This window comes from Mytilus galloprovincialis, chromosome 2 (assembly GCF_965363235.1).
Source record: "Mytilus galloprovincialis chromosome 2, xbMytGall1.hap1.1, whole genome shotgun sequence".
Taxonomy (NCBI): Eukaryota; Metazoa; Mollusca; class Bivalvia; order Mytilida; family Mytilidae; genus Mytilus; species Mytilus galloprovincialis.
Window position 1 is genome coordinate 98182842 of NC_134839.1, and position 24417 is coordinate 98207258.

Genomic DNA, 24417 nt, shown 5'->3' on the forward strand with positions numbered 1-24417 from the left:
AAATCAACTTTACATTGATACATAAAAAATTGTGTCAAATTCAAGACCACAAATTTCTTTTTTAAATCACCTGCTATCTGATAACGAGCTATTAAATGTAACTATTTTTTCTTTAAAAAATTCTTATTCTCATTTTTATATTATTTTTTTATATTTTAACATTATAGTATGATATGCAGTAAATATAGAATAAGTTATAAGTAATTTTCGTAAATTTACCTTTTAAGTTTATTTACTTCATGGCAAAATATGCTAGAGTGGACTACATATCTTTAGGGCTATTCCAGACAAAAATGTATGGGGGGTGTTGGAAGGCACATTATATTAATAATACATGGGTGATGGGTATCAGAGCAACTTTTCACACTATAATGCACTATAATCCTAAATTACAATTGTCTGGGTGGCGGGTGCTGACAAAAACTGCCTTCCAACCCCCCAATACATTTTTTTCTGGAATAGCCCTTATATAAAAAAAAATTCACATAAAGCGGATTAAAGCAATTTACATATTCAACAAACATATTACAACATAAAAGGAAATCTTAACAAAATTATCTGGTTTTAAAGCAATAGTGTACACCAGACATTTACACATCGGTGCAGTACAAAACATAGGTGTATGACAAGTTTTAAGGTATGGTGGTTCTAGTGAATCTAACGAAACAAAGCACATTTAATGACTCACAAAGTAATGATAATCTCTATCTAAAGGATCTTGGTAATATCTATGCTATTTAAGGAAAAATAACACAAAGTAATGATAATCTCTATCTAAAGGATCTTGGTAATGTCTATGCTATTTAAGGAAAAATAACACACTATAAATTATCAAAAAATAATTTTATTTTCAAGGGAGCAACATGGGTTTTAATGTATAAAGTAATCTGCTAAATTCAAGACATCTTACAGTAAGACAACATAATCAAACTTTCAAGTTTATGAATCTATTTGTCTTCTTTTAAAAAAGGTCTCAAATGGCAGAGTTGCAATATTTAAGACCAATCAATATAAAGCACTACTTGAAGGTTGTAAATTGCATAATAACTCAGTTCCAAAGTCCTGATAAATGTTAAACAAGATTGTGTCCAAAGTACACAGATGCCCCCACTATAAGCTGCTTTTGGACTTTAAAGAAAAATTTTGTAAGAGATGATTTTTTATTTCGTGGTTTTGACAAATTCTTAAACAAGCATTCAGAAATTTAGAATTTTGTTGAATATTAAAACCTTCACCTCTAAAATCGATGAAAATAAATAAATACTCCAAGACTAATAATGAATCCACAGCATGTTATACAAATATTGTTAGAATGCAACTAATTATACCTTCTCAAGTCCTCTCAGTTTATGTGTTTGCGCCAGGAGATCTTTGAGTGATTGTATAGCTGACAGTAGACTTTGTTTCTCACTCTCCCAAGATGTTTTCAATGATTCTACATCAACTTCTTTATCAATCTGAGTCGGTGACATGTGACGATTCAGGAACTGTAACTCTGATATACTTAACATCTGTACACCTTCCCTGTGCAGGCGATTCATTAACATCTGAAATATCATTACATACACTTTTTTCATAAATTTCATCTCATTATATTCTGACAATATTTTTTGAATACACAAATTAGAACCGTAAGTGGATCCGACAGAATGGTTTATTACAAGCATGCACAACACATTACATAATGTTAACAGTAAGAGATGAACAAATTCCCATATCTATCTAACAATAATCAAATAATCTCTAAATGTATCCCAACTCTTTTTAAGTGCTTTTATATACAATTTATCAAAGTTTTAATATATTTAACTGAAAACAAAACTGGTGACAATATATGTTAAAATCTGTTTATGGGCCTTATAAATTTATATCAGTATATGTATACTTTTCTCAAATTGCATATTTTGCTGTGTTAAGTCTTATAGTTATTCAAGAAATCAAGTGGTTGAGAGATACAGACAGATATATATATATATATATTTGTATTTAAACCATGCCAATAGGTACACTAAGGATTCTCCTAAACTTTTTCAATTGATTGATGACACTATTATGTCATGGCTTATGAAGCTGTTAGAGTTTGATTGAAATCCTTTTCCTAATTTTAGTGGAAGAGTGGAGTAGTGGATACCAAGTGTAACTTATAAACTTCAGTAACCAGGTGTAAGATAAAGCACTAGCGAATAAAGTTGGTTCTAATTAAATCACCTGTAATTTAGATGACACATTTTCATCAGTTGTCATTTCAGTGCTGGATACACCCGTACTAACATCTGTGTTGTCTGTACCACTGGCGCCCTCTGGTTGTCTCTGTAATGATTGCAGCAAACGAGTGTCAAGCTTTTCTGACAGGGAGATTTCAGACTGAAGACGACGGCCAGCTTCCATTGTCATTGTGTCACTCAAAACTGAAATACAGATAACCATCAGTTGAATTTAAACATGAAAAAATAAATACTTGAATAAACTGTTGCAATGAAATATTATAACTTTCCCCATTTCACTGTATATTTACTTTGATCCCTACATATATTAAATGGCAGTTCTGAAAACCGTGTTTAACTTTACAAGATGTGTCCGGTAACAAATTATCATTCCTTTATAACTAAAATGATTATATATAACCACTGATAAATCATCTGTCCTCAAAGATAAACATTTCCTTAGTTTTAAATCCTTACATAGAATCTGTTTATGCTTACAAGGAATGAGGTAAAAAGTGAACTCCTTTAAATACATGTCTTGGATATGTACCTTTATTTCCGTAAAGAAACATCTATGCCTAACTCCAATACTTTGAAAATAAGATTTATTTATTCTGTAACTATTGTTTAAAATATTCCCAACCATTTTTCAAGATGACCATCATTTCTTTTTAAACATGTGTATGTTCTGAGTATTGTTCACTGATGACCAATTCTGAAAACTGTTCACTACATATTTATAACTTTCCCAGAGGGCTTCAGATATGAAAATGGGATAAGGTAAGAAAATAAATGATTGAGTCAATTGTTTGACTGATTGATTGATTTTAAACCTCACTTTCATCACTATTGGCAATTTTTTTTTTAAGTTAAATGTTTGATGTCCTATTGGTTTAAGAAATAATTGATGCCAGCTATACTTTATTGTAGTTTTAACATGGGTAGGCATTATATTCGTGATTATTTTTGCCAGAGCGATAGCGAGGGCTAAAATAACACGAATATAATGCCTACCCATGTTAAAACTAAAATAAAGTATAGCTGGCATCAATTATTTCGATTCTGATTAGGACAATTACGGTAATTTCTATGTTCGCTGTGTATAAGTGTACGATCTTCGTGTAGGCTCTTCCATCAACCTCGCTGTCGATTTTTATCCAACTAGTTCAAACCAGTTTAATTTCGCAAAGTTGTAGATTTCTAAAATTCAAAATTGAAACAGAAATTAACAAATTAATTTATCAGCCTAACTAAAACAATATTTGAGTCACAATATAACAGAAAATTTATATTACAAGTCTTTTCCTTTGAGGTCAATTTCTGACACGCACATTTTCAAGTCAGTTGTCAATGGCGGTGGACGCACAAGGAGAATCGGGTAGGTCTTTATTTTACTAAATTAATCGTAAATATTTCGCCGGTTAATAGTGTAGCATTGGTAAATATGTTTATATTTGATAGAGGATTCCTTGATAAAGTTGTGCTGACATTTGAGACTTGGAAGGAGGGGCCCTTTGACAGAGATCCATTTATACTTGCGGTGGCTACACCTTGTAAAGTTGATCAAAGGGCACGCCTTTGTGCATCTGACGATTTCAAATGCTGTATTAACATGATGATTAAAATTAATACTGGGTGACAATCTTGTTGCATTTGTAAAATGGATTGGAAACCTTGGTGGTATATTGGTAATTACGCCTATTTTTTTTTATAGGAGAATGGGGTTCGATTCCCTGCTAGGGTCAATCCATTTTATCAGAAATATAGCCCATGAAACAATTTTGTCATTTCAGTACAACAGTAATAATAACCTATACTTGATTTTATATTTTATCATCGGAACATAATTATGTTTCAATGAAATTATTCTATACAATGACTTGCCTTTTTAAAAGGAGAGATGAAACGTGTTTTTCAGAGGGAGGGGTTTTGAAGTTAGAACAGCCAACATGAACGATGCGGTATCTAGGTCAAATATGTCAATTACGAATTGTAACACATTGTTGTCATTGTAAAAGTATAAGTAACAAAATGTGTATCATTTTAGTGTTTGAAAGTGGTTTAATTTAAGGAAATACATTAAATGCATATCAATTTGACGAAATTCATTTTTCTGCCGTAGTCAATATACGCATGTGCAAACTAATTTTGTTGGATAATAAAGTATGGTTTCTTTACAAAGCTTAAGAAGCACGTCATATTAGAATAAATCATTAACCTGGTTCCTGTAGTCTGGCTATTTCTACTTCCTGTTGATGTTTAGCCATCAGTCTGTCTATCTCCTGATCATGTTCTCTCTCCATCTCCCTCTTTACTTCTCCTGTTTTCTTCTCCAACTCTGTTTTATGAAGTTGTTTTAGATATTCAATCTCATCTTCATACTTGATACGTAACTGTGCAAGATTAGTCTCTGAGTCCTGACGAGTTCTGTCCTGCATGGTTTGGATATGTTTATGGTGTTGCTGAGATAGCTCCTCTCTTAACTCCATAACTTTCTACATTGATAAACATATGTACAAATTAAGGATATCTATCATCCCAAAGCTCACATCATTAATATGTTTATCAAATTAAAAGAAAAGGACTGCAGCAGACTGTGTTTATGGTTATGAGCATTGTGGATAAGTTTCATTACATTTGGTTGAGGCAAACTTAATTTAGAGAAGGGAAACCATTTTTTTAGGGACATACATACAAACAGACAGACGAACAAGGGTAAAACTTAATGCCCTTTCTGCTACTGCAGGGGGAACAAAGATATTTACAGTTCTAGACTGGGTTCAAGGACAACTATGGGGTTTTACATTAAACAAACAGAGAAACTGAACATAAACATTTATAGAAGCAGTTAAAATATATTTGTATTAACTTACTCTGACATAATCTTTTGCAGACATGGATACTGTAGTACGAAACAAGTCAAGTTCAGATAATGCTGTCTTAAGATCTTTCCTGAGTTCTTGGATTTCCTTCATCAGTTCTAGTCTATCCATGCCTTCTAATTCATCATCAGATTCTATATGTTCTGATCTGTATGGATCTCTCTGTAAATAAAGTTTTACATAACTTAATAATAGACAAAAATCCAGACAAATTAAGCATTATCATCACAGTTTTCAAATATATAGGAACATTTTCCACCCAAAAATCATCTCGCAGAACAATTTCTCTTTGTTGGTACTAAATATTCTGTAACCTTTTGAATATAATCACCTAATTTCATTGCTTTTAGCATGCATAAAGTAACATTATTTTTTTTGCACTGTTATGGTGATATCAACTGTTAGTTTTGAATGTGAAATCGAATTAATGCAATTGCAATATGTTTTTGAAAGGAAATCCTTACAGAAATTATGAATGCAAGCTTATCATTTTGAACCTGATACTGTCACATTTTGGGCATTAATAACATGGCAATATTTTTTGAATTTACAGTATTATGGTACGGTAAATGGTTTATTTATGTCTTTTTAGATCTTTATCAATAATGACATTGTACCTACCTCTATGCTAGTTTCTCTACTTCTCCATCCTCCTTCTCTTTGCATTTCATCCAAAGCTGTTTTGGCAATGTGTAACTCTTGTCTCAGATTATCCAACTGACCCTGGGTAGCAGCCTCAATCTCATCTTGGTCATGTGATATATGACCTCTAGCTTGTTCCAATTCTATCATCTTGACCTCTAGCTGCTGTGATTTGTCCTGAAGATTAGCCTTAACAGATTCAAGCTCACCATGCATCTCCATCATGATACTTTCATTCTCCTGAAACAAAATTACCAAAATAGATAAAGTATGGTTATTCTCCTGAAACAAAGTTACAAAATTAGATGAAGTATGTCTATTCAAACTACTGTAAATTCAGAAATTATTGCGATGTTTTTATTATTGCCAGAAATGCAACAGGGTTATAATCGCAATAATTTAAACTCGCATTTTGATTTTTTTTATATAAATTTAATAGGATTTTTCTCAATATCGTAAAAAATGACAAAATTGCAATTAATGAATGGCTATTATCTATTTTGAATTTATTGAACCATAAAACTAATTTTTGACTCTTCACATTGAATAATCTGCTTTGTAGAATGTGAAGAGTCAAAAATTAGTTTTATGGTTCAATAAAGTCAAAATAAATTATTGCCATTCATTATAAATAAATTTCTATCAAAAATAAGGCTCAAAGAACTTTTTGTATTATTTATATTAACAATAACAACATACACACATGTTGGTGTATGAATACACAACATCAGAGTTGGCGTGTCGCCATCAAAATTAACAACATTGAAAATAAAACTAATAATTTTAACCAATCAGAAGACAGTAAAAACACCAAATTTATTTATTAATAAATACATGCAATAATTTCTGAATTTACAGTAGCATCTTAATTGTCTCCATAATTGTTATTGTAAAAATAAATAGAAATTACTGTTATCCAAATGAAAAGTTAAATTTTGCATAATCAGCTAATCAATTTCTATATTTCTACTCTACATCTTTAAACCCCTTTAAGGTCAGCCATGAACTGGCATTATTATTGGCAACTCCTAGAAGGTGTGTTGTGTCCAAAGAAGAAAACTGGACACTAAAATTCATTATAAACAAGAATGTGTCCATAGTACACGGATGCCCCACTCCCACTCATTTTCTATGTTCAGTGGACCGTGAAATTGGGGTCAAAACTCTAATTTGGAATTAAAATTAGAAAGATCATATCATAGGGAACATGTGTACTAAGTTTCAAGTTGATGTAACTTTAACTTCATCGAAAACTACCTTGACCAAAAACTTTAACCTGAACTTTGCACTATCATTTTCTATGTTCAGTGGACCATGAAATTGGGGTCAAAACTATAATTTGGCATTAAAATTAGAAAGATCATATCATGGGGAACATATGTATTAAGGTTCAAGTTGATTGGACTTCAGCTTCATCAAAAACTACCTCGACCAAAAACTTTAACCGGACGGACGAACGGAGGCACAGACCAGAAAACATAATGCCCCTCTACTATCATGGGTGGGGCATAAAAACTTAGTTCAATTTGCACACCCTGTACATAAGTACAATAATCATTCCCACTCCAACTTTTATAAACCTTGAAAATGTTACTTAGCACAATTATCTATATCTAGTAAAACTTGAAAGTAAGCTGACGATCATGGTCAAAATTTAATTGAACTAAGACACCCCTAAGCATATTAGTGGAGTTACCCTAATAACATCACTTGAAACTGCACTTGAACCCTGCTGCTAGATTATGTCTGAATTGTCTATCCTATTGCTAGATCTTACCTGTAACTGAACTTGAAGTTTTGTAACAGCAGAGACAGCATCTCCCCCACCACCATCAGGACCTGTCTGGAGTTGTCTAACTTGGTGCTGCAGATTCTCGATCACTCTAACTTTTTCCCTCTTGTCATTCTCCAATTCCTGAGCTATGGATTGTAATTCCTGATCCTTTGCCAGTGTTACTTGTTGAAGTTCCTGTCTCAGTTCTTTAATAGTTCTGTCCTTGTCAGTAAGCATTTCCTGTATGTCTAACTTAAGTTTGGTGTATTCCTGGTCTTTCTGTTCTACAATGTGCAATTGCTGTTCACTAAGTTCTACAGCTTCCTTTAGCCTTTGTTTCACATCAGTCATTTGTTCAAGTTTATCTTCCGTGTTCTTCAATTTGGAAAATGTGGATGACAGTTCCCGGGATGTTTGCTCTAATTTCTCTTGCTTTTCTTGTAACTGAGCAAAGACATCATCTCCTGCATCAAAAGATCCTGCTTTCTGTAACTCTACTTGCATCTTACTTTCTTGGTCTTTCAATTTATTTCTCAGCATTGAACATTCTTCTTCTAAATCTTGTATCAAATTGTCTTTCTCCCTCAACTCAGTCTCAATATTCTCCAATGAAGCAGCAGTTTGAAGTTTATATTCTTGCTGTTTCAATTTTTCTCGAAGTCTGGAACAATCCTCCTCAAGGTCTTGGATCTGGTTTTCTTTCTCATTTAAATCAGATTCATATTGGTCTAGTTTATCTTTTATATTTGCATATTCATCTATTTTACTTTCAAAGCTGACGAGCTGACTTTGTAGGGATTTAACTTCTTCCGATTTAGCATGAAGGATGTTTTCTTCCTCTGCTTTGACAGAAGCCAAATGGTGCTGAACATTATCCATGTCGGCCTTTAATTGTTCTATCACCTCATCTTTAGTACGTAACTGATCATCTCTGATTTCAATCTTTGCTGCGAGGTCAGATATCTTCTCTTCCTTCTCTAGTAACACCACATCATGTTCCTCAATATGAGAACCAGAGTCATAACTCTCCTTAAAATAAGATAATTCGTCTCTCAATCTAGTAATCTCTAAATCTCTGGCTTCTAGTTGTCTAGCTGTTTCTGGAACACCCTGTACACCAGAAACAACTTCAGCTGTAATTCCTTCTTCCTCTACAATTCTCATTGGCGCTTGTGTATTCACAGCAAACATCAACTGTTGACTTTCTACTCCCACTCCTGGCTGTCTCTGTGTGTTTAAACTTGGTATAGATTCAGCCTCCAGCTGTCTGGTCTTAACTTCCTGTTCAGAACTATGTTGTAGTACAGCTAACTCCATCTGAAGTGCTTGAATGGCGTCTTCCTTAACATCCATGTCCTCTTGGGTATACGCCATATGTAACTGGTGTTGTAATAAAGCAGACTGACATTTCAAGGCTTCAATCTTCTCATCTTTTTCATTCATTACTTTAGCAACATCTTCAGGTCTCATACTTTTTCTGAGTTTGTTTATTTCCTCGGTCAGAATATTGACCCCCTCTTGATTGTCAGCTGATTTCAGTTTCTGTCTGAGAGCACCAATTTGTTCATGTGAGATTCTCAATTCCTCTGTACGATCGTCACGGACCTGTACTCTTAGTGCAGCAAGTTCTTCTTTCAATTTAGTGATTTCTTTCTTGTTCTTTAACATTTGGTCATCACTTTCAGCATATGAATCTAGTTTCTCTTTCAATTCTGCAATGTCTTTCTTTAATTTTTGAATTTCTTCATCTCTATCTCGTAGAAGAATATTTGGTCCAAGCATACCAGCTTCTTCTAATTTTCTCTGCAGATTTTCTGCTATTTTCAGATGTTCACTAACTGCATCTAATTCGTCTTGCATTTTAGCCATTTTGGTTTCTTTCTGAACAGATTCTTCCTTAATTTGTTCCATTTCAGCTTCCTTTTCTTCTAATAACTTCTTAGTCTCTTGTTCCTCAGATCCTAAAGCTTGAAGTTTCTGGTTTTCATTTTCCAATTCTACAATTCTATTCTGTAGTTCTTTCATTTCTTCTAAAGTAGCTTCCTGTCAAACAAATAATAATTATTATTACCAACTGTGTTATGTGAGAGGGTTAGTGCTATAAAACCAGGTTTAATCCACCATTTTCTACATTTGAAAATGCCTTTACAAAGTCAGGAATATGACAGTTCTTGTCCATTCGTTTTTGATGTGTTTTGTTATTTGATTTTGCCATGTGATTATGGACTTTCCGATTAGATTTTTATCTCAGTTCATTATTTTTGTGATTTTACTTTTTATGTAACAACACAACAAATAATTAAAACTGTCCATCATGTTCAAGATTATTTGTGATGTAAGATTAAATTAAGAAGTTAAATATAAATAAGGAAAGATAATATGAGTGTGAAATTAACAAAACTCAAATAAAGCTTTCAAGAATCCAAATTTATTTTCCTGAATACAAATTAATATTATAATAGGTATGCACAATCCACACAAAAAGTAGATCAAATGACTAAACGGTCTATTTTGACAATTGAAATTAATTACTAAATACATTATTTATAAAATGTGTTTCAAAAAAAAAAAAAGACAGTGAAAAAACTTTTGACAAGATCTCCCCTTATGATGGCTGAAGATAAGAGCTAGCTATAAACAAAGTCAATGAAATTTTGTTTATCAAGAAATATCTCTGATAAATAAAAGTAGCAAAAAGAAGCAAAATTTACCTGTTGTTCTACCTTTTCATTTAACATATACATCTCTTCAGCTTTCTCCTCTATAATATTATCTTTTTCTGCTAAATCCCTCCTCATTCTGGCTAAGTCTAGTTCCAACTTTACCTGAATCAGAATGATTTTATAATTAGAATTTGTTAACAATATGACAATTTAGTAAATTGATTTTTAGTATTGATGGTTATTTTCTGAGTCTATGAGTAGTATAGCAGTACTGAGGCTGCAGTTAGGAAGGTGGTGTGTGCATGCTTCACTTTTTCTACCATTCCTGTGGTATTGATAATTTGATGTATGCCATTTATTTACCATTGTTTTACTGCTGTACTTGTTCACATGTATGTGTATGAGGACACACATGTTACATTTCCACAAATCATTACTTAATCACAGATAATTGTCTAATATATGAAGGTTTCAATAATTATTCTATCTGTAAAGAGCTCTGCCTATCTACAGTTACATACCACTGATTCATCATCAGTAGGTTTTTGTGTCAGTTCGTGAGTTAACAGATCTATTTCTCTTTCCTTGTCTTCTATTTCCTTGACTTTTTCTTCTAACATAGCTTGAACCATGTCATAATCTTCCTGAAACTTAATCTGTAAAAAAAAAGCATGTCATATTCAAATTATACATATTTAAGACGAATGCAGGAGGTTGTAGATTCTATTTCCAGGGAAAGTTTCTGAAGACTGTCAAAGTAGTATTGACTTTTCCTCCTTTAAGCATTCAACTTTAAGAAGTTTAAGAAAAGACGGAAATTTAATATACCCTAATCCCTTCTTCCAAAAATAATATTTCAAGATCATCCAACAGTATATATTTTGAAAAGTGATCTAATTTTACAATAATTTGGTTTTAGAGTTCCTTTTTTATTTTTTATTTTTAATTCTGCTGTAATAGAAAATTCTGCATTTCAAATTGAACTGTAACATTAAATTATTGGAAATTAGAAATGTAAATACCATACCTGGAAATCACGCAAGCTTTCCACTTCATTATTTAATCCCTCTACTTGTATATTTAACATACCTGGAAGTCATGCAAGCTTTCCACTTCATTATTTAATCCCTCTACTTGTATATTTAACATACCTGGAAGTCATGCAAGCTTTCCACTTCATTATTTAATCCCTCTACTTGTATATTTAACATACCTGGAAGTCATGCAAGCTTTCCACTTCATTATTTAATCCCTCTACTTGTATATTTAACATACCTGGAAGTCATGCAAGCTTTCCACTTCATTATTTAATCCCTCTACTTGTATATTTAACATACCTGGAAATCATGCAAGCTTTCCACTTCATTATTTAATCCCTCTACTTGTATATTTAACTGGTCAATGTAGGCTTCTTTCTCTTGCAAAACATCATTCAGCAATACAGCATCCTCAGTCTGTAAGAAAATGAATATATTTATCCATTTATTATACTTCCTGATGCTATAAAAATCAAAATGAAATATATAATAATAATGTAAAATTGAGAATAGAAAGGGGGAATGTGTCAAAGAGACAACAACCCAACCATAGAGCAGACAACAGCTGAAGGCATGCCATGATGCTTGAAGTTTAGAACAAAAGTAGGTATGAACTGTACAAAACAGAAATTTCCCCTGACATTCATATACATTTCATTATGTTCCAGTTTACATTTTCCTGCCTGGCATCTAAGGACAAAAGGACATTTTCAATACACATACCTTTGGTGGAGGTTCTACTTTGACTTCTAGCTCTGTCTTTAGAGCTGTTATTTGTTCCTCCCTCTGTGTAAGACTACCCTTCAGCTGTTCAACTTCCTGTTGCAGATTACCAATCTGATCAATTTGATTGGCTACAGAATCATCTATCTCCTGCTGAAGACTTGTCTGGAAAATAGAAAAAGTTTGCTACTAAAGAGTCTAGCTAGCCTTATACACCACACCTAGTCTGTCGAAAAAGTTTTCTAAAGCTCATCGGTTATTATAAACTGTATATTTGCCAACTCTTTGCATGTAAATCCCATTCTTAATTATCAGATATATCTACCACTTCTTAATATTATCCTGTTTTAGATAATAAAGGACCGCCAATATTTTTAATTTTACATTTTCTTGTATGTCATTAAGAGTTTTACATAATTGATAATACCACAAAACAGTGCACACATTTATTCAAGCTAAAATATACAGACCTTTTCTGCAAATGAAGCACTAACTCCTGGCATTTCTGAGTCAGTAAAAGAACCATCTGAGGTGTGAGAAGCTCTGATAAAATCAAAGTTCTTTCTATCAAGTTCCCCTTGTAATCTTTCTACTTCATCACGCTGAAAATAAAAACAATTTGATGATTCTAAATGTGAATAAAAGTAATGAATTGAAATCAATTTGGAGGTCTTATATCTGCAAAATCAATACTAAAAATAAATTATCTAAAGAATAACTAATTGAAGAATAATAAAAAAATACTTTAACAAGTGACCAAACAACACATTATTTCATACAAGTGAGAGGTTTATTCTAGCTATAAAACCAGGTTCAATTCACGATTTCTACATAAGGAAATGCCTGTACCAAGTCAGGGATCATTGTTGTCCCTTTGTTTGATGTGTTTGATCTTTTGATTTTGAGACTTTCCTTTTCTACATTTTCCTTGAAGCTCAGTATTTTTTGTTATTTTCTTTTTTTTTTATGAATGGACATACAAGAGTTAAAATCAGAGTTTTTCTGTTACAAGTTGAATATTTTGAAACTATGTTTTTTCTACAGTTCCCAATTCATTTCAATGCAATGCATCAACATTGTTGTATGATGTCAGAGGTGTGAAATTATTTGGATATATTTAACTGGTGAAATTATTGGTATTTATTTAACTGGGAAGTCATAGTTTTTCATTGGGATTATTTTAATGGGATAAATGTAACTAATATGATTAAACTGTTGAAATATAATTCGCTATTTATGGTTAATTCTAACATCAAATGTTCAACTAGATATCATTGAGATGGGAGCCATCTCTGTGGGCCCTGTTGTGAATAATGTGCATTAAAAAATTGTATCTTTACCATAGGACATGGGTTTGTCAACTGAAATCAAAGTTTTTGACCTTGACCTTTGACCTAGGAAGTTGTAAATAAATTATGACACACCCTTTGGTGTTGGTTTATAAACATGTCAAGTATAAACTTTGAAATGATAACGGTTCTCAAGATATAGAGCGGACACGATCTTTACCATAGGACATGGGGTTGTCAACTGAAACCAAAGTTTTTGACCTTGACCTTTGACCTAGGAAGTTGCACTAAATCATGACACACCCTTTGGTGTTGGTTTATATACATGTCAAGTATAAACTTTGAAATGATAACGTTTCTCAAGATATAGAGCGGACACGATCTTTACCATAGGACATGGGGTTGTCAACTGAAACCAAAGTTTTTGACCTTGACCTTTGACCTAGGAAGTTGTACATAAATTATGACATACCCTCTAATATTGGTTTATATACATTTCAGGTATAAACTTTAAAATGATAACGGTTCTCAAGATATAGAGCGGACACAATCTTTACCATAGGACATGGGGTTGTCAACTGAAACCAAAGTTTTTGACCTTGAACTTTGCCCTAGGCAGTCGTTCATAAATTATGACACACCCTCTGGTGTTGGTTCATATACATGTCAAGTATAAACTTTGAAATCATAACGGTTCTCAAGATATAGAGCGGACACGATCTTCACCACAGGACACAGGGTTGTCAACTGAAACCAAAGTTTTTTTACCTTGACCTTTGACCTAGAAAGTTGTATATACATCATGACACGCCCTCTGGTGGTGGTTAATAAACATGTAAAGTATAAAGTATGAAATCATAATGGTTCTCTAGATATGGAGCGGACACAAAGTTAAAGTGTTACGGACGGACGGACAGACTGATCACTATAGGGCGACCCGCCTAAAGGCGGGGCCCTAATAAAGTATATTTACCAAATTGACTATTTCCTCTCCAGAAGTAAGTTTATTTAATTCCTCTTGTAATTGATGAACTTGATCATTAAGATGGTCAATTTCTTGGTTTTTCTCGTTCATAAGAGTTTGTGTGAAGGGAGATAATTCTGTAGGAAACTGACTCTGTAATGAGTTTACTTTTTCCTGCAACAATGAAACAAAATCATTTAAATAAAATAACTCTGACAAAAAATTTCATGTTTTTAAAAACTTCACAAATAAGCCCATGAGACAAAATTTTAAATCAACAGAACTTTTAAATTGTATATCTATTTTCAGTATATTGCCAAGGCTTTCATAACTTAAAATTTACAGACACTAGAGCTCTGACTGATTTATCTCCCTACTAAATTCAAACAAAAACTTTTTAACTTCATGGTTTTCAAAATATTTAAACTAGACACCTTATTTTTGGGGGAGTTGCAGTGGGAGGATGTGATAATCATAATGCATGTTTTATATGGGAATTACCAGATATCATTTTGTTTAAAAAGTAAAATATGAAGTGACAATGGAATTATGCATTTCAAAATCCAGGAAATTTGATTTCATTCACTCATTGATTTAGGTGTAGTTGGAATGAAGAATGTTAACCTTATATATAATATATATAAATTGAAACGTTCATATTTTGGTATGGGTATTCATTGAAATTCATTTTTAGTTAATATGAAATTAGTCCAAAAAGACAGATGGAAGGACACCTCAATCATTATATACCCCTCATTTCATTAAGCAGTGATGTAATTATGTGTTTGATTGTAATACTGACCATTAAAGTTTCATTTTCTCTTTCCAGTTGGCTGACTCTGTCATCATATTGACTGGTTACTTCCTCTACTGGTACCTTCCAACCTTGGGATGTCAGTTGTTGTATGTGTTGCTCTTTATTATTTAATTGGTCTTCCAAATCTTCTATCTGCACTTGAAGTTCTGACACCTTAAATGAAGACAATTTGAGATGTGATCTTATAATATTAGACTGCATGTAAAACATCATTAAAGAAAAAATTAATGTATAGTTGAAAGAAGGTTTATTACTCTTTATGCATTAATATGTGATATTTATTCCACAGAGAAAGATGAACATAAAATATTCATCATAGACAATATTCAACTAAAATACCTGGATAATTGTGTAGTCTTCAAGAGTGATTATAAATTTAGCAGCTCCCCTTTTTCTTTTTTTAACTGATTCCATGAGGTCAATTATTCATTTGAACAGTATAAAATATAAGAATATTTTATTTCCAATTAAAGGGCCCTATAAAGAGCTTTCATGACATTACATACAAGTACATAAGATTAGACATAAATTAGAGACATATAGGAAAACAACATTGTTTAATATATATAAATCCACTGGTTCTGATTGCTAGTTAATCAAACCTAACAGAAAACATTATTAAATTATATAATTTCTGCAGTGTTCATTGTATCTCAATCACCTTTAATTCTTTCTCTTCCAGGAGTTCTTTCTCTCTCTCCAATTGTCTTTGTAAGGTAGAGTTCTGTGTATCCCCTCCATAGTCTCCCCTATGTCTCATTTCATCCATCTGAATTTCCAACGCAGACACCTGTTTTATATAATCCTCTACTTGGTTCTGTAATGCTTCTTTTTCATGAATAAGTTCCTATGAATGAAAGATTATCCCATGTAGTGTAGAGGAATGATGAAAAAACTTAAGACTCACCATTGAAATAAAACAGCTACAGAGTATACAGTATATTAATACTGTGGATTCATTATTATTCGTTGGATACTAATTTTCTGGGATTTCATGGGTACAGGTGAACCACAAAATTCAAATGTTCAATGAATAACAAATTTTATATAAAGTTTTACGAAGACTTTTGCAAAATCACGAAATCAAATGTCCACAAAAATGCATGTTTTCCTCAAGTCACAAAAATTGATACCCACAATAATAACTGAATCCACAGTAATAGATATCAAAATAAGATGGAATCACTGCTTTAATAACTATTGTTTATGACGGTTTTAAATGATCCTTTTAATCAGGTGTGTTTGAATGCATCAGACAGACATCTTAAGAATATGACATTGTGACTTATCTTTTGGAAGATCCTTCTAAAAATGTTGGTGTTCTGCTAAGAATAAACTTCAATTAAGAAATCATTAAATCTACAACCTTTTCAGGATTTAGAAAAAAACTATTATATTTATAAAAAAAATGTGAAATGGTATGATTGCCAATGAGACAACTTTCCACCAGAGGAAAACGATGTATATATTTGTGTACATCTTTCATAAAAAAATACATTTTCCATATCTCATGCATTTGGATTCTTTCATATAAAACTTGTGTCCATGTATTATAAACATGTTTTTATTTATCAGTATTACATTTCAATAGAAAATTCATTTTATTTCTTCTCCCAAACAAGAATGTGTCCCAAGTACACGGATGCCCCACTCGCACTATCATTTTCTATGTTCAGTGGACCGTGAAATTGGGGTCAAAACTTTAATTTGGAATTAAAATTAGAAAGATCATATCATAGGGAACATGTGTACTAAGTTTCAAGTTGATTAGACTTCAATTTCTTCAAAAACTACCTTGACCAAAAACTTTAACCTGAAGCGAACGGACGCACAGACGGACGAACGGACGCACGGACGAACTGAGGCACAGACCAGAAAACATAATGCCCCTCTACTATCGTAGGTGGGGCATAAAAAATACAATATAACTGAGCACTGTAACATTTACAATTTTAAAAGTACCTCTTCTTGTTTAACTGAGACCTGATGTGACGGTAAGAATCTTCGCCTTCTGTGACCTCTAGGCTGTCTGGTACCATCTACATCAGTGTCCACTTCCTCACCAGGGGGAGGTGACTCTGTACCTGAATCCTCCTCCAACTCATCTCGTTTCTGTAACTCCTCCTCTAGGGTAACTATTTTCTGCAAAACACATGTTAACAAAAGATTGTAAATATGTTCCAGAATACATGTGTATTGTCCATCATCTTCTATTATATCCGTAGAGATATTGAGATTTTTAAATTCTGCAGAATAACATTACAAGGTTTAAGTAAAACCTATAGATCTATCTGAATTGTAATATAAAAACAAATCCCAGTTTTGAGACTTTTAATATTCTAAATAGGAATCAATGGATTAAGGAACACTTAAATGTTCGTTGATATTTTATTTCATGGTTTTACCTAAGTTTGCGTTCAAGCCTATAGAAAATTATTTTTCGTTGAACATTTAATTTCGTGGTTCACCTGTACTAACAAAATCCATGAACATTGGTACCGAACAAATAATAGTGAATCCATAGTATGCACAGTGCATGTATTTCATATCTATAATTTAACTAAAACTGATATTTCCTAAAAACAACAGAACATCTAATATTTTGTCTTGACAACAATATAACATGTGTTGAGCTGATTCAAATTATTTATAATATTACATTAACATTGTGATATGCTTCATAAAAACAAAATTATTCACCTACATCATGTATATAGAGAAAAAAATGTTTTTGAATTCAAATGCTTTTTATTGCTTGAATCAATGCTGATGTTAAACACAACTTTCAGCATTTTTTTCTATATAGTGGTAGCCAGAACTAATAGTCGGAAGAATATGGGCTTATTCAAGATTAAAGAACAAACAAATATATTCATCATAAATGAACATCACTTATCTTGGTATCTTACCTGTTTGAGTTGATTTTCTTTGATGTTTTTATCTTCAATTTCTAGCTCTAGCTGTCGAACAAGAATGTTTAATTCTTCAGTTGTAAGTTTTTTCTCCCGTAAATCTCTCTGGAGTTTTTCTGTTTGTAATACTATCTCACTATGACTGTTCATCCTATCCTCAAGTTCCTCAGTTAGATCATCAACCTGTGGATAATTGGAAAATTGCCCTTCATTTCTTATCTTATGATGTTTATTATAAAACAAATAAGGAATCTCATATTATCATTTCAGTAGGAAAGGCTGTTTTTATATTGAGAAAAAAATTGATGATCAATCTTTTTTTTTTTTTTCACTGTAAATTCTACCTGTGTGTACATCATGTATAGCAACATAAGTTACGAAATACTGCAATGTGCATAGTCTACAAAAATTTATATAAATCATTAGATATATTTTTTTTCCATTATTGAATATAGAATTTTTGAAGACGGATCATATATAGAGGGCATTTATTACTGGTTTACTGTCTCATTATAGATTCTGACCCTGGAAACATATAGTGTACATTTTTTCTGCAACATTTCAACCTTCCAACCATTAATACTGTTGATCAACTTTCCTGTCATATCTAATATTATATACTAACTAACCTCTTTCTGAAGTCTGCCCTCAGTTTTATTTAACTTGTCTTTGTTTTGAGACTCTTGTTTCCATTTATTAATCTCCCTCGTGAACTCTTCCTGTTCTTGTTCTCTCTCAATAGTTTGTTCCTAAAGTGGTAATAATTATAATGATACAACTTTCATGAAGGCATTCCACATATATTATGCCTGCTGGGAAAAGGGATAGTTGTATCATCTAGGTAATTTTGTTTTGTATTTAAACAGATTTTCTTTTTTTGTCACATTTATTCAGTGTATTATATATACAAGACACTTTTGTACATTTGTTATCAATATCAATTCATAGTTCAATACCGACAGCTGCTGTAACAAAGTTTCTTGACCTGAGTAAAGCCAACTGTTTTATATCTACATTATATGACATTTTCAATAGTTTAGTATATATAAGTTATAAAATGTCATTTGACAACAGGTTACCTATACTTTGGTTTTTTTTTTTATACAATCAATTTTAATTTTACAAAATTTTGCACCGATTTCTTCAATTAACTGCACTTTGCATATATAGTGTTAAATAAAAATATATGAATAATGTTAATTTACTGTTAGGAAGCATCAAACATATATGTATATATATTTTAGCTTATAAAACTTGTGTATATTTGAAATAACATTTAGTTTTATTAGCAATAGATGTTGCTTGTGTAACTGAATCTGGAAAGTTGGAGTGAATGATTAAATCGTTAGTATTATTTAATATGTATTACTTCATTAGAATATAGACTTTCAGAACAAAGAGATTCAACTTATAAATATAATGAAATCTGTTCTCTTTGTATCCAAGATTTTCGTACTTAAATGGTTACAGTGTGTATAGCAACAGAAGAAACCTAACCATCTTTCTGGGAAGTGCAATTTCATAAAACCTAACAAAGCGTTGGTAAATGGACTAAATTCTTCTTTCTACAGGAATGCCATAGTAATAATATAGTCACTTTGTAACTTATATTTGTAATACTATATATAGTTTCATGCATTTATATTTATATATATATTCTTTGATATATCATTGATTACAAAGTAATACCTGAAAATTCCTGTGAACAGTTCTATTATTAAGGTTTCTACTTTGATAATAATAAATATGACAGTAAAAAGCTGATATTTCTTTCAGCCCGGAATGTTGTTTTAATTGGAATTGATTCCTCCATTACAGTGTGAATTTTTTTCATGGCTTACATTCAACGACATGACAATAATTTATTATTTAAAATATCCAGACAATAAAGTAATATTTCTTGTAGATTCAAGTATATACAGTAGTTGGCGACCAGTTTATAAAGCCCAATAAATCTCATTTTGAACTACCATTCCAAACCCATGATGAATTTTGGACATGCTTAATAAATTTAAAATATGAAGATTTCATGCGTAAAAAAAGTAAAGAACAGGCAAAAAAAATTGTCATCTGCAAATATTGAAGACTTTTTTCTTTTTCTAAATGTTGGCAATGTACATTGCCTAATTCATGGCCTTTAAAAGCTTTTCAGAATGCTCCATATCTAAGCATTATTCATGTTCAAAAAATACATTCAAGTTACCAGAATCTATTTTTGTTTAACAATCTGCAGATAACAACCAAATGTAACGGAACTTCAGAGAAAAAAAGTAAGTGTAAAATATAATATAGAAAACAAATGGCTATGTCATGTGTATCTTACAGAATTTGTGGAAGTCGACTGAAAAAACACAATACACAGTGCAAAGTGAGGCTTCATGCAACACATACATATGAGAGAAAAACATTCTTATAGTTATATCACCCACTGACAATATCAGGTTATGAAGAAAGGCAATTTATTTTTATATTTCTTTTAAAAATAACTAATGATTGATTATTGATTGCTTACAGTTCAATGGAAAAATCACTTTTACTAATGATACAATAAATGTTATTAAAGATAATTTTGTGTTTATCATACATTTTCTGTAAGCTTGATAAGAACTTCTAGAACTAATGCTGAAACTTTTTTCATAACCTGACACATCTCAATACAGTTAAATCATCTTCATTCAAGTGTGGTTCTTTAATATTTAATATAAGAGCTTTTGTTTCAAAATAAAGCAATGTTTAAAGTATGTGAATGAAAGCAGATTTTACTGTAAATATATCATCAATATGTTTGTTAAAACTTTCACCATAATTAATTAGTATGTATTGTTCATGCATATCAAAATTCCATGACAAACAAATATCAATGATGCAATTCATAATTATCTTCATCTTTTTTTTAATTTGAAATGAGATTTCCGCAGTACAGTAATGAAAAAAAAAATACTGCTATTGTTATACAATCCTAAAGCAAAAGCTATACTTTATGTTTTCTGTACAAGCTTTGCTTTAATTAATGGTAAATCAGGAGAAAGTATAATGTATATGATGTATTCAAGATGTACCAACTGAAACCAAGAGTAAACTTATATAACTACCTCAAGGAACTGTTTATTATATTTGAGTTGCTTTTCAACAGCGTCCACTTTAAGCTGCATTTCAACAATTTCTGCTTTCTTATCCTCTAGAATCTGTAAGTAGTGTCTCTCTGTCTCTTCTCCGGCATTCTGTAAATCACGAACTCGTCCCTCATATTTATCTTGAAGTTCTCTCACTTGTTGCTGTAAATCTCTTTTATCATCATTCAAACGATTCAGCTCCAGCAACATAGCTATTAAAATTGATACAGAAAAAGTCATGTTTTGTTCAAAATTTTAAACCAGAAAAACTATTTAGTGCTAAAAATGTTTTCCATATTTGTAAACTGGTAAACAGCATTAGGAAATACTATATATATCATAAATGTGTGCAACAGATCATTTACACAAAGCCAATAAATTAACTACAAATACCATTCTGCAAACAGAATAAAATGTGTCTTTTTAGCAAGGGAATAAAATGAGAAGAGATGTACACACAGTAATAGACATGTTTAGTAGATTTCACAGCAAACATGCAAATACACAAAGACATTTGTGATTTGTGATAAAATTTGTTGCTTTATTTAATGCAGAACTACAATAGTATGTTAAATTTCTAAAATCTACTAAATTCAATAAAATGACAGCTAATCAACAATCCCAACCTAAATTGTTCATTTTTTAAAAATTACAAAGTTTTGAAATCTAATTTTCATTTTCCTATCACCCATACATTGATGTCCACCATACCATTTGTAATATTTCTTCAACTCATCAAATCTTTAGTCTCTTTTAGGATATTATTGTAAGCAAACCCGTAAGAAGACTTTCAATTTATGATATTTGGTATGACAGCCTTTCAAATATTTTTTATAATTTAACTGACACTATCAATCCAAGCCAATTTAAAGCCAATAAATGTGTAGTACATCATTTTTTTTAATTTAAAATTTATATTATAAAATTGAGAATGGAAATGGGGAATGTGTCAGAGACAAAAATGTGCTGAATGACAAATATATATATATGTATGTGTGTCTGTTTGTGTGTCATATGTTTTGGTGTTCAGTAGTTGATTATTCACACACCATGCAAAACAGAATCAGCTGACAAATTTGTATATAATAATTCAAATGTCAATTGAAGATTTCATTTTTGTATTTTTATTCTACATCAATTTATCAGCTGATATCAGAAAGTTCAAAAGTTCACAACACACTACATAGGGTTTTAACTCACACACATTACTAGTGAAGTGACACTGACAAAACAGCTGACAAAAGATAATAATTAGGTATGTATATTACTATAGTTTAAAAATAACCATGAAGTAAAAACCCAAAATAAGCCTTTTTCCAAAATCATTTTAAGATTTTTTTGAATTAGAGTATAATACATGTTGTAATGGAAGTATTGCTTTAATTCCCATCCAGAATGATTAATTTAACCATCATGCATATTTCTTTGAAATAAAAAGACCAAAACTTCTACTAAATACACACAATTTATCTAACATGTATAAAATAGTTGGCAGGAAACCAGATTCTAATAGACTGGTCATGCTTATCTATAATTGCAACGAGGACGAACCTTCTTTATTAGGTGGCACTGCCTCTGTGGTTGTCAAGGTAACTGTGTATAAACAATACAGCATTAGCCATGCAAACAACAGATTCAATGAAGAAAGATATACTTCGTAATTTTGATTGTTTTTTAAAATATTGAAATTAAAAAGACATGCTTATTAAAATGCTTTAAGCTTTATATTGTGAAAATGCATGTAGTTTAATCAGGAAGTTATCTCTAAGCATTAACTAGAAGAAATATCATACAGCAAAATGCAATTCTTTCAAAAAAGCAATAATTAAAATATATGTTAAAAGATGTTCCTACTTTTTATCCAATCAGAATTAAGAAAGCAAATTGTATTAAGAGGAGGTATTAGTTTTTCTTCAAGCAATATGAACACACATTCCCAAAACCATGCAGGATTAGTAAATTATACATGCAAAACATGCACACAATAATATAATAACAAAAAGTTACAGCTGGGTAAATACAGCATGCACAAAAGCATGCTTGGACATGCATGTTGTAATGTTACAAGAGCATTTATTCTTTGATCTTTGTTCACATACTACGGAATTGAATCATTCACAGGGTTTTTTTACCAACTAAAGAAGAAAATAAGAAACTCATCCACAGTTTCAGAAGCTTTGTAAAATACTGTTCATGAGTCAATTTAGAATTTTATGGGAAAAGTCTATTTTTTGTATTTTTTTCATTGCTAACTCATTTGGTTTGATTCTCTTTTATATGATATTGACACCATATCTGATAAAGCAGCATTTGGTAGAATCTTCTTGAGGCCAGTTCACAAGAAGCAATTCAGAAATTATTGTGAGGTTTTTATTAATGCAAAAAATGCGACTGGGTTAGTATGGCAATAACTATAACTTTTATTCTGATATCTGATACATATATCTGTATGCAGATTTTCTTAAAATTGCAATAATTAATCTCGCATTATTGTCCTTTCTTTATAAATCACAATAATTTCTGAAATTACAGTAATGAAATATTCAGATATAGTTTTTGAATACATCATTAACTACTGAATTACAATTCTTTTCTTTACTTTTAAAAATTTAGATACAAAGAAAATAGTGCTCTCATTGTATCCATTCATAAGCAGGTAGCCATATATTTTCTACTAGTACTATAAACATTTTAAATTATAACTTATAATTAACATGTTTCATAATGGCTACTTTCAGAGAAAAAAATGTGGATTTAAACAACGTCTAAACCTTTTTACGGAGTGACAATATTTAAACATGGGCCGAAAGATATCTTTATAGAGTAATTCATTCTTTTCTAGTGTTTAACATTTAAATAATTTTTTTTTTCTTCTAAATAATGAAATATTTTATTTCTTCTAAAAAAAAGCCATTAAAAAGGGTAGTCAAATTTAGTTTTTTTTTTTTCCTAGTTCATTTTAACATGATACATTTTTACATTACAAATTATTTAATTTTTTTTTAATTTGAAAACAAATCTGGTTCAGAATAAGTAATTAATCAATAAATTCTATCTGGTACTACAAAATCACTTTTTGAAGACAAAAGTTTCTGCTGTTGGTATTTTCTCCTTTAATATTTATCACTAAATATGACTACCAATCAAGTTAAAGCAAAAATAACGCAATAATAAAATAGTAGCTTTGCTGGAAGCTGAAAAACCTGGTCATGCAACTGGATGAATAACTGGTACCCTTTTACCCTTTATCATGCATAATAACAAAACCTTTTTATAGGGAGAACCAAAACTCTATAATGGGTCCTCAAATGTCAGATAAAACCTGTTTTATGCTGCCAAAGGTATATTTTTTAAATGTGTTTCATACAAACTACTTACAATTTAAGAAACACTTTGA

At 31.2% G+C, this 24417-nt stretch overlaps 1 protein-coding gene across 10 annotated transcripts in view; it reads right to left on the bottom strand.

Annotated features, from left to right (window-relative positions):
* LOC143065044 (uncharacterized) overlaps positions 1-24417 on the bottom strand; it is a 132238-nt gene that overhangs the window by 17440 nt on the left and 90381 nt on the right. For 7 of the 10 annotated variants that reach the window (XM_076238341.1, XM_076238344.1, XM_076238342.1 and 4 more), the window contains 20 exons: positions 22572-22613; positions 21000-21232; positions 20231-20248; positions 18537-18656; positions 17905-18090; positions 16958-17137; positions 15657-15842; positions 14981-15148; positions 14188-14352; positions 12396-12527; positions 11926-12090; positions 11503-11619; positions 10687-10821; positions 10214-10327; positions 7506-9545; positions 5708-5968; positions 5078-5248; positions 4423-4699; positions 2209-2408; positions 1329-1547 (listed from right to left, as the gene is read on the bottom strand). In XM_076238341.1, coding sequence (XP_076094456.1) covers positions 1329-1547; positions 2209-2408; positions 4423-4699; positions 5078-5248; positions 5708-5968; positions 7506-9545; positions 10214-10327; positions 10687-10821; positions 11503-11619; positions 11926-12090; positions 12396-12527; positions 14188-14352; positions 14981-15148; positions 15657-15842; positions 16958-17137; positions 17905-18090; positions 18537-18656; positions 20231-20248; positions 21000-21232; positions 22572-22613 — 5129 coding nt within the window. The remainder of the gene's footprint in view (positions 1-1328; positions 1548-2208; positions 2409-4422; positions 4700-5077; positions 5249-5707; positions 5969-7505; positions 9546-10213; positions 10328-10686; positions 10822-11502; positions 11620-11925; positions 12091-12395; positions 12528-14187; positions 14353-14980; positions 15149-15656; positions 15843-16957; positions 17138-17904; positions 18091-18536; positions 18657-20230; positions 20249-20999; positions 21233-22571; positions 22614-24417) is intronic. The other 3 variants (XM_076238345.1, XM_076238340.1, XM_076238346.1) reach the window with 3 other exon arrangements.